Source organism: Elephantulus edwardii, unplaced genomic scaffold (genome assembly GCF_000299155.1).
Source record: "Elephantulus edwardii isolate Elephantulus edwardi_28Jun2011 unplaced genomic scaffold, EleEdw1.0 scaffold00046, whole genome shotgun sequence".
In the NCBI taxonomy this organism is placed as follows: domain Eukaryota; kingdom Metazoa; phylum Chordata; class Mammalia; order Macroscelidea; family Macroscelididae; genus Elephantulus; species Elephantulus edwardii.
Genome location: NW_006399796.1, coordinates 15,247,375 through 15,258,595, shown reverse-complemented (window position 1 = coordinate 15,258,595; position 11,221 = coordinate 15,247,375). Strand labels below are relative to the sequence as shown.

Sequence of the window (11,221 nt, the reverse complement as noted above, 5' to 3'; positions counted from 1 at the left end):
GTAAGTAAATATGCCATATTTAAGTGATTAGAAACACGTAGAAATGGAGACTTAACCGTGGAAAAGGTACTAGATGTAAATACATTGGTTGTAGCATCACTGATGCTCTCCCTAGCTCTCTGGGTTGACTGAACAAATATGCCAACAGATCTGGAATGAATAGCAGCTCTGTTTACTATGACAGGTTTTATTTGTCTTGGGTGCAACCAAGACCACATGCTGTGTTTTGTCATGTTGGAAATACTGAAACAGATTTCCTCTGTGAATGTGATTTATTTTTTTTTAATATGAATTTTTTTAAAAGCCTTAACACCTTAGTCTCAGCTCAGCTGAGTCAAAAAGGAATACATTTTCCTTCCCTTCCCAGCTAGACACCAATAAATCTTAAAGCCCTTCATCAGAAGCATGTGGCCATAGTTCTTTGTCTTGGTTGTAGTCTTCAGTCACTGCCCTAGATTGCCTGATCCTTCTCACTTCTGAGATCTGTCTTTTCATCTTTAAAAAAGCTAATTTAAAATTTGCTTTCTCCTCTATTTGTAGTACAGCTACTTTAACTCAACATCCTTTGAGGGTGTGCCACAGTCGTCATAAAAACTCACTGCCATTGAATCGGAACCAACTCATAGCGGTGTTTGGAGGCTGTAAAGAGACAGAAGGCATTTGCCCATCTTTCTCCCAAAAAGGCGAGGAGCAACTGATGGATTTGAAGTCAGAGAGGCATCCCCTTTAGGTTAACAGCGCCAGTCCTTGTTGACCACCGGAGCTCCTTATAGGGCCCTTCTAAATCCAGTGATTTGAAAATGTCCACCTAGCCAGCCTGTCTACATGGCCAACATTCAGTTTCCCCCATTCTTTCATTTTATGTAGAGTCAAATCTTTGCTTACAAGCTTTGTCTCCAAGTTCGTTCACCCACTAGGGTTGTTAATTCTGTTGAGTTTATAGAAAATGTGCCTTTGTCATTGTTAGCTGCTGTTACGTAGAACCACTTGCTTATGGTGATCAGATTATGGTTCTAAGATTTCCACTAGCTGATTTTTCAGAAGTAAACTGCCAGGCCTTTCTTCCTAGTCTGTCTTAATCAGACAACTCCACTAAAACACGTTCAGCATCATAGCAGCACACAAGCCTTGAATGACAGGGTATGGCAGTACGTGAGATGCATAGACTAGGAACCACATCTGGGTCTTTTGCATGGAAGGCACTAATTCTGTCAATGCAGCATATTGTTAAATTATGTAGATTAACTTTCTGCCTTGAGACAATGCCTATTCTTGGAAAAGTTCTCAATGTATCACTTTTCTTAAATTGCATTAGTAGGATTGTGCAGTTAGTAGAGTGATCTTATGAGAAGTGAACAAGTAAGAGCTTAAGAATCATTAAGATCATTGTTTTCCTGGTAGCTACTGATTGTATTTTACCTTTGATCTTTATTTTTCTTTCATATGGGTCAGTGTTTTCTCCAATGTGTACTAGTTTGTTTAAAATTAGTTTAAACCCAATCTAGGCTTGAGGAGCCTGGAAGCTAGTGGAGATCTGACATTTAATTAAGAGTCACGTTCTATGGAATGAAGCCTGGGGAGGAGGTATGAGGTTGTACTGGAGGGACTGCAACCAGCTGCAACGTCCCAGCCCACAATCTTGAGGATGTTCTGTGGAGCACTATCTTATAGTTATGATATGAGGTGGGCCCAAATAATGACCACTCTGCACATTTGGTGTCCCATCAGAGTTAGAAGTGACATGAAAGAAGATAGGAAAGGCTTACTTTAGTACTTTAACATATAGGTAACATCATGACTTCATCTTATTTGAATCCACAGTCAACATCCTTGGTACTAGCTGTCAGGAGATCGGGAGGCATATTGCACTGGGATAGTATGAAGTCTGGGACCTCTACAGATTATTGAAGAGCAATGATGTCAGTTTAAAGACTAAGGTGCAGCCTGGACAGTAAATAAGGATGACAGAAAAATAATTGATGTCTTTTAGCTGTGGTTTTGGAGGAGAGTACTGAGTATCTCAGAGACCTTCAAAAGAACAAATAAGTATGTCTTGGAGAGGGCATTACTAAGAGAGGCTATTTCTTGGAGAATGAAATCATACTTGGAAAGGTGGAAGGTTAGTGAAAGACAGAAAGACCTTTAAAATGAGTTGGCAAAGTAGCTGCAACAATGTCCTCAAATATGTCAGAGATTGTGAGGATGGCACAGGATATAAAAGGATTCAGATCTATTGTTCATAGAGTTGCTATGAGTCATACTTGACAGCACTTAACAACAGCAGTCATGATGTTGACTATTGATGAAATGGTGAGAATATTTTTCTTGATGTTGCAATGTAATCCATATTGAAGGCTGTAGTGTTTGATCTTCTGCAGCAGGTGCTTTGTCCTCCTCACTTTCAGTGTGCAAGGCTGTGTCATCTGCATAAAGCAGGTTGTTGATGAGTCTTCCTCCAGTCTTAATGGCACATTCTTCTTCTTAGAACCCAGCTTCCTTCTCAAATGATTTGCTCAACATACAAATTGAGTAAGTGTGAACTGAAGATAAAACTCTGATGCAGACCCTTTCTGAGAGTAAAACATGTAGTGTTCCCTTGCTCTGTTGAGAGAACAACCTCTTGATCTATATATAGCTTTGGCATGAGCTCAATTAAGTGTTCTGGGATTCTGATTCTTCTCAGTGTTAGCTGTAATTTGTTATCCACACAATCAAATACCTTTTCATAGTCAATAAAGCACAAAAAGGCATTCTTCTGGTATTCTCTGCTTTCAGCCAGTATCCATCTGACATCAGCAGTGATATCCCTAGTGCCATAGTCTCTTCTAAAAGTAATAAGATATATAAAGTTACTAGTAGTTGAATTACTAGAAAGGGGCATAATGTTCAGTGAAGTGGGTATGAGCACAAATGAGGGGATCTCGCAATGACATGGATTGGCCCAACAGCCCTAACAGTGGACTCAAGCATAACAGTGATGTACTGATGACACAGGATTGGGCAACATTTCAACAACAAACCACAGTGAAGGATAAAATCTGGAGCAGGGTATGAAAATGTAATAAGCTGGCTAACACTACTCAGGTAGTTAGTTATTAAGGTCTCTCTAAGGAGGTAGAATGTGCCCAGACCAAGTGAGGAGGAGCTACTTAAAGAGCATTCAAGGTGGAACAACAGAAAATGCAGAGGTTCTGATGGAGAAATGTTCTTTAGATATTCCAAATATGGAAGCATCTCTTGTGGCCAGAGTATGGTAAGACAGGGGCTAGAAATAGATGTGGTTGGTGAGAGGGTATAGCAGAGTTAAGAAATTAACATCCCAAGAATTCATTCCGAATGATAATGTAAACAGTGCACATATGTTTTAAAAGTAAAATTAAACATAGTTGTAGGAGCAAACCTAGCGGCTCAGTAGAATAACTAGGAATGTGTTAAGTGTCTTATGGCAAGCAAAGCAGCAGGATGAGGAAGCTTCAAAGCCTAATCCTTGACATGCTGCTACTACCAAGTTGTTCTTATTAGGATATTTCCCCTAGAAACACCTCATGCATTTGTGTATCTAGTTGTGTTTGGTTTTTTTTTAAGTGATGGTAATCCCCTCTAAAAATACTTCTTAAATAGTTGAGTTGATTTTCTCCCTGACAAGTTAACTCAGTCTAATTCTCCACTATAGCCCCTCAAAGTACTACTCTGCATTTCCCTATCTCTTGCAATGGAGGGGCATCCATCTTGCAAGAGAGAGACTGAACCTTCCGCTGAGACTCATGCTGCTTACTAATAGTTTTCTTTGTAGTGGCAGTGGTGCACTGCTGTTGAATACTCCCCCATAAGATGGGCTATCTCTGCAAATAAAAACCACCTTGGGAAGCATCAACATATTCCAGGATCTCCGTGATGCTGGTGAAATGTGCAGGTGAAATTTAATCCTGTATTCAAATGAACAAACACATGTCGTTCGCTTACAGAAACCAAGTAATTAAGTTCACTGCTATTCTATTTACATGAATAAATATGGATTTCCCACACACACCCCTGTGTAAATTCTGTTTTGTTTGAAAGACAGCAAATATTGAGGCTTCATGGACATTTGTCAAACATCTGGGCCTCGGACACCCCTGGAATCCAAGAAACAAGTCTAAAGTCTTCACAGTCAATGATACAGCTTGCGGTGTATCAGTGTATCATGTTCAAATTATAAAGAGTAAAATATAGGACAGACATGTTTACCAGTTTGTTTTTCTTTTGGCAGAATTAAGATGCTTTGGTTTCAAGGCAATAGAATACAACTCGGCAAATACTCCTTGGGCTTCCTCTTGAGAAATGTCTCAGCCTCTAAGACTACTCTTCCTGTGCTGACCTTATTCACAAAGGTACAGAGTGAAAAAATAAAATTGCTACTATAAGGTGAAAAGCATTAAAGCTTTTTTTTTTTTTTAAAAAAAAAAAAGGTTGTACATTTAGGGAAGAGAAAAATTTTGAAAATGAAGGCAATGAAATGAATTTTCATCAGACCTCCTCTGCAATGTTTCCAACAGCATATATTAGTAGTAACTCTAATTCTTACCCAGACACTCAATCATTTTATAAATATCAGGGTAAAATTAATATATTTAATCATCTGACCCATGTTGTTATATACCATCGAGTCACCTGTGACTTAACGTTGTTGTTGTTGTGTGCCATCGAGTTGGAACCAACCCATAGCTGGCCCTCCGGCAGGTTTTCAAAAACAGTTAATCACGGGGTGGAGGGTGTAGATTGCCCATGTACAATAGCTCTGAACCCTGATCTATCCTGAATCAGTCTCACTGTCTCTGACACACCTGCCCCCATTACCCCAGTTACTGTGTTAATCCATCTCATGTTGTTGTTGTTGTTGTTGTTATGTGCCGTTGAGTCGTTTCCGACTCATAGCGACGCTATGCACAACAGCTCTAAACCCTGCTCTATCCTGCGCCAACCGCACCGCCTCTGACACACCCATCCCTATTACCCCAGTCACCGAATCAATCCATCTCATAGAGGGTCTTCCCCATCTCATACATTTTTAAAAGGGTTATAACATGTTTACAAATATGTTATTTAGAAATACTGATTTTCCTACCCTTACCTAGCACTAGTTTTAAACAATGATATTTTTTTCTCAGAAAAGCTTCTTTTCCCCTCTGAAATTTGTAGTAAGAATATACTGGTTTCCTTTTGTCAGGTGGCATACTCTGTATGATTTATAATCATAAAAGAAATAAAGTTGAGGTAATACAATTAACTTCAATGAATAATACAGCAATTTAAACTAAAAAAAAATCTCTTTAATAGATTTTTCATATTTCTGGCACCACAGCAATTTTGAAATATCCAACAGTCAGTTATCTAATAACAAAGTTTAAGTCATTTTTCAAATGAATTTCTTACTGAGAATACATAATGTAAACTACTTCTCATATCTTTAAGTATATATTGCACTGTTGCAAATGACTGAACAAGAATATTTCATCTGAGAGTCTACTATGTGAAATGTATGTGAGAACTAATCACAAAAATGAAATAATCCCTTAAGGGTAGTGAGGCTCACTTGGCCTAGCTGTTACACACTATTTTTCAATTCGAGCAACGCTTAGCCAGGCTGATCTATTCAGTTCAATACATATGCTCAGTCCTTGATCTGTGTCCTTAGACAAATGATTTCATTCTCCTCCTTCAGAGTTCACAATCCAGTTAAAGAGATACTTAAACTATAGCATCAAATCTTTTCCAGTTCTAAACTACTTCCCAGAATAACTTAAAGGTTTTTTTAGGTTGTTCCGGTTTCAGAAGCAGCTTGATTCAGATACTGTGTTACCAATCTCTTTAGCCCTACCTCCTTGGATTAAATCCACTCTTGTTATAGCTCATCCCATGGAAAATTGCAGTACCTGAAGCCCCAGACCACACATCAGATATTTACAACAGTGCTAGCAAAAGACCTACTTCCTACTGACTGGGGCTGTTGCCCTGATTGGCCCATCCTTGAACCAGCCTGAGACGAGAGGGACAGAATGTTGATTGCCTCAGACTAAATCAAATGTTCCTCCCTTCAGTCATCTTGACATGTTACTCCTAAGGTAGGTGTAAGTACAGCAGTGAGCACTGAAACTTGCCACCTCCTCAGATGAAGAATTTGTCTGAGAGCCCTATGAGAAAATAGTCAAGGCTTTAAAGAGCTTGTGTCATCATCATCTGAAGTGGGTAGAAACTCTCCTCCTTTTCAAGATGGAGCAGTCATTGTCTTCTGACATCCTAATTGTTTATTCCAGTGGACTTATTAGGGGGGGAATACTGACTTCATCCCATCAGAACAGACTAAGCTGTTCTGGGGCTTTCAGTCAGACCAACTGCATGAAACCTGGAAGGAGTGAGGTCTATAGATCAGTGAAAAGTAATCCCCCCTAGATGTTAGTTAGGTGAAGCTAGTAACAAATGTACACATAAAAATGTGCTTATGTATAATATATGTATTTCTAAGTATATAAAATGTATAGTTAAGTGAAATATATAGAGAAAAATCAGCAACCTAAATATACTGAGAGCTCATCTCCCATAAAAAGTAAGGCATTTACAAGATTTTTTTGGCAGTATTTTGATTCTGAGGTAAAGCATTGTAATTGACCTGATAACTGTTCTTTAAAGTATTATCTGTGTGTGTGTGTGTGTGTGTGTGTACATGCTATTCTTTAGGTTTAATGGCTTTTTTTTTCTTCCTGTAGGATCCATGTCCCCTTTGTGATGAAGCCAAGGAAGTACTCAAGCCTTACAATAACAGGGTAATATAATACATTTGGCTTTTATGTGTATGGAATGGATATTGTATGTGATATAAAGTATCTGCCCAGATCCATTCTTTAGGAAAAGAGATTAAATGATTTTTCATTTAAATTTTCTTTCTATTCTTCAGAGAGAGATTTTAGTGCTGATTTCCATAAAACTCATTACCCCTAAGTGTTTTTCTCTGAGCAGTACTGGTTTTCTTTCTCTAACTCTTAATATGAGTCAAAGTTAACTAGCAGGTGCAATATTCATGCTTTCTTTAAGACTTTGTCTCCATTCCGTTTATCCTGTTTTGCAATTTCCATGGAAGTGTTTTCATGTTTCATACCATCACACCTTTTCCATTCTCATAACCAAAACACTCTGTCCTGATTCTCAGGAGACTCTGTTGTTGTTGTTCAAAAATGAGCAGTGTCTTGGTGCTGAATGTAGCATACGTAATACAAAAGTGGCAAGATCAAGACTAGGGACTATTAACTGGATGCTGGAGACCTTGAAACTCAGGTCCAGAGGATACAGGGTTCAAAAACCTTTCACATCCTTTGTGTAGGGAAGGGTAGGTATGGTCATGTGATTTTAGCTGGACAATAAACCATGCCAAACCCCCCCCCCCAAAAAAAAAGACTAGGGACTATGACTGTGAAAGTCGGGCATTTGATTACTATGGCCGTAAAAAAAAAAAAAAAAAAATTAAAACTCAGCATTAGAAAATGTTTTAAAATCATTATACCACTGCATTCACTGCATTGTTCCATTTTCTGTAAAATATGGAGCTTTTATGTGTCTCTGTTTCAGTTTATTTTACAGGAGGTAGACATCACACTTCCAGAAAACGCTGCGTGGTATGAAAGGTATAAGTTCGACATCCCTGTCTTCCATTTGAACGGCCAGTTTTTGATGATGCATCGAGTCAACATCTCAAAACTGGAAAAACAGCTCCTGAAACTTGAGCAGCAAGATGCTGGAGACTGACTAATGTGTCCTCCTGATTTGTCACCCTCTCTGTCCCTAAGGCATTTTCTTGAGGAAAAGACCATGGCTGCCTCATACTCCTTCTGTCACTCTTATAAAGCCCTGCACAATGTTTTGAACTAGGTACTAAAGTAATGTTGGCATCCTCATCTGATTGATAGAAGATGGGAACTATTGACCTGTTGACATTTTATATAAATTGGTAAGAGTGTGTCAGCAAGGAGGAGGATAGTGGAAGGAGGGGGAAAAGTTGATCTGGTTGATCTGTCTTATTTATTTTCGATTTTTGTATTAATGTTGAAGCATTTCATATTCATTGGACAACACTGTTTATAGGTAATATACTCTGCTGATGCCCTAGAGGGCTTAACTTTTTAATGAAAGAATAAATGTTCTTCTCACTGTATAAAATGGAATGTGAATTGTTAATGCGCTGTGCACAGTCAGTAAAGGGATATTTTAACAAATATGTTTGCATGAATCCTATTTCATTGAAATTTAATAATACTTGTTTAAAATTAGAATCAATTTTTGTTGAGGAGAAGAGAATAATGATCCTAGCCAAAGAGGCTTCATTTGAGAAAAACAAAAGACAGACTTAACAGCCCCAAAAATGTTATAAGAGTATCAGTGTGCTTTGTGAGTAGTCAGTTAATTGATTTGCAACATTTCACGACTGCCTTTGATAGTTATTCAATTATTATCAATTGAATTCATTATGCTTTTTATTAGACAGGAGCTTTATCAAGTTTTACCATTGGGGAAAAATCACTTCTAACTATAAGTAGACAGATTTGTCATCTAAAGACAAAATACCCTTTTCACCATTTTATGAAAAGTGTTAAAAAGTAGCTGTATATCCTTATTTCTCTTTAGTCAGATTCAGCCAAAATACAAATGGATCCATTTAAAAGCAAAGCTGGCTTTTCCTCTTAACAACCACATCATTGCAATTTCATTTATAGTGAAGTTCTTTGATGAACTATTTTAATGAATTTGAATATTGTGAGTCATTTGGCTACATTTTAATTTTAGCAGTGTGATTTAGTCTTTGAAATTATAGCCTTTAGAGCTGGCAGACCTTAGACTTTGTCTGCTCCAACCCTTTTATCTAAAAGTAAGAAATTTGAAAATGAACTTGAGAGAGTGCCAGAGATTTAGTCTAAGGTCACACAGGTAGTAAACTTAGGGATAGGTCTTGCCCCCAAGCTCTAATCTCACTCCCAGCAGGAGCCTGATTGTATGTTCTTCCTGTAACAGCCTTAACTATTGGGATCCACCACAAATTTGGGAGCAACTTTAAAACCTCTTCAAAGTGGCAGTTGTTAATGAAAGAATCTTTTCTTTTACTTTTCCATAATTTTTGGACTCATGTACTTATAACTTGTTAGTCAAATTTGTGTCTTCTAGGTTGCAACACCCCCATGATACATCTTGAAGGATATGTACATGTACAGCCAAGCACAATCAATAAGAGTGCATCTGAATTCCAAAATCAATCTCCATAATAGTCTATGTGTTTCCTACTGCCAAAGGGGCCCTTTAGAGTAGTGAGAGAAGATCTTCACCCTGAAACCCACAGCGTCCCTTTTCAGCAGGAAGTAGCTAAGAGAATACGCCGTCCCCTTTTCCTTATGACTCAGGGTGAAGTCTCTCTCAGGGAGGAGTGATAGGGAATGGCAAAGGACACACTGACAAAGAAGATTAATCAGAACTGGCTTTGACAAGCACTGTGGCATTTGGACAAGAACAAACTGGGAGGAGGGTAGAGAGAATAGTGCAACAATGAATGAGTGGAAGCCCAAAATCTCTGTAAATGTTTATGAAAATTAATAAAATATAATTATAGAAAAAAAAAAAAAAGAACAGAGTACGGAAACATTGCATGGTTCCAAATAAAAAGGAGTGAGTTAGTGATGCAAAAAAAAAAAAAAGTTTGTGTGATGAGAGAAATTGAAAAAGATTATAAGTTCATAAAGTAGAATTACTCTTTCTTTTATCTACAACAAGGCTTCATCCTCAGTCATCGCCCAGTTATCTGATGTGCAGCAAGTAATTGCAAAGACCATGGCCTAGATCAGGTGCACTGTAGCCTGTATGCTGACATCGCTGCTCTTCAGTACTTGGAGAAGTCCCTGACAGCAGATTTTCCTACTAATTTTCTTCTTGATTTCTGACTGTTGTCAAGAGTGTTCATCGTGAAGCCGAGCAAGCTGTAATTGTCAAAAACCTCTATCTCTTCTCCATCTATCATGGTACTGTCAGTTGGTCTAGTGATAAAGTGCTTTGTTTTCTTGATGTTGAGTTTCAATCCATATTAAAGACTACAGTCCTTGACATTCTGCAAAAAAAAAAACAAAACAAAGTGGCAGTTGTTGTTGTTGAAATGTGCCATCAAGTCATCTGTGACTCATAGGAACCCTATGTACAGCAGCTCTGAACCCTACTCTTTATTCTTTATTCTTTAACCCTACCTTTACTCTTTATGCCAACTTTATTGTCTCTCACACACTTATCCCCATACCCTAGTCACTGAGTCAATTCATCTCATCAAGGGTCGTCTTCTCTTTTTCTGTCCCTCCATCCTCCCAAGCATGGTGTCCCTCTCCAAGGACTGGTCCTTCCTTGCAGCATGCACAGAGTGCCTCCAAGGATCAGACTGGTTTCACCCTCTCCAAGACGAACTTGTTTGCTCTCCTAACAGTCCATGTTATATTCATTACTTTTCTCCAGCACCACAGCTCAAAGGCATCTATTCTCCTTCTATCATCCCTAGTCATTATCCAGCTTTCTGATGCTTAGCAAGTAATGGCAAAGACCATGGCCTGCATCAGGTGCACTTTAGTCTCCAGACTGATGTTGTAACTCTTCAGTACTCTGGAGAGGTCCTAAAACAGACTTTCCTAATGCAATTCGTCTTTTGATTTCCTTGCTACCAAGAATGTTGATTGTGGAGCCAAGCAAACTGAAGCAAATTAAAAATAATAACTGAAAATAATCTCAGTCTCTTCACCATCTATCATGATGCTGCCAATCGGCCCAGTGGTGAGGATCTTTGTTTTCTTGCTGTTGAGCTTCAATCCATATTGAAGGCTTGCAGTCCTTGACCTGCAGTCAATGCCTCAAGCAAGGTTGTGTCATCTACATAACACAAGATGCTGATGAGCCTTCCTCTAATCTTGATGCCACATTCCTACTTACAGAGCCAAGCCTCCTGAGTGATCTGTTCCACATATAGATTTTAAAAGTCCAAGGATATAGGACACATCCCTAGCGTACACTCCAATTTTGAACCATGCCGTTTTCCCTTGCTCTGTTCTAATGACTGCCTCCTTGTCCAAATGTAGGTTTCACATAAGCACAATCAAGTGTTCTGGGATTCCCATTCTTACTAGAGTTAGCCACAGTTTGTTGTGATCCACACAGTCAAATGCCTTTACATAGT

At 38.5% G+C, this 11,221-nt stretch overlaps 1 protein-coding gene across 1 annotated transcript; it reads left to right on the top strand.

Annotated features, from left to right (window-relative positions):
- The first annotated feature begins 4,256 nt into the window (after window positions 1–4,256).
- On the top strand, window positions 4,257–7,776 carry LOC102843919 (chromosome unknown open reading frame, human C5orf63). Its single transcript, XM_006886030.1, has 3 exons — window positions 4,257–4,370; window positions 6,744–6,800; window positions 7,600–7,776. The coding sequence occupies exons 1-3, from the start codon at window positions 4,257–4,259 to the stop codon at window positions 7,774–7,776; spliced, it is 348 nt and encodes a 115-aa protein (XP_006886092.1).
- The last annotated feature ends 3,445 nt before the right edge of the window (window positions 7,777–11,221 follow it).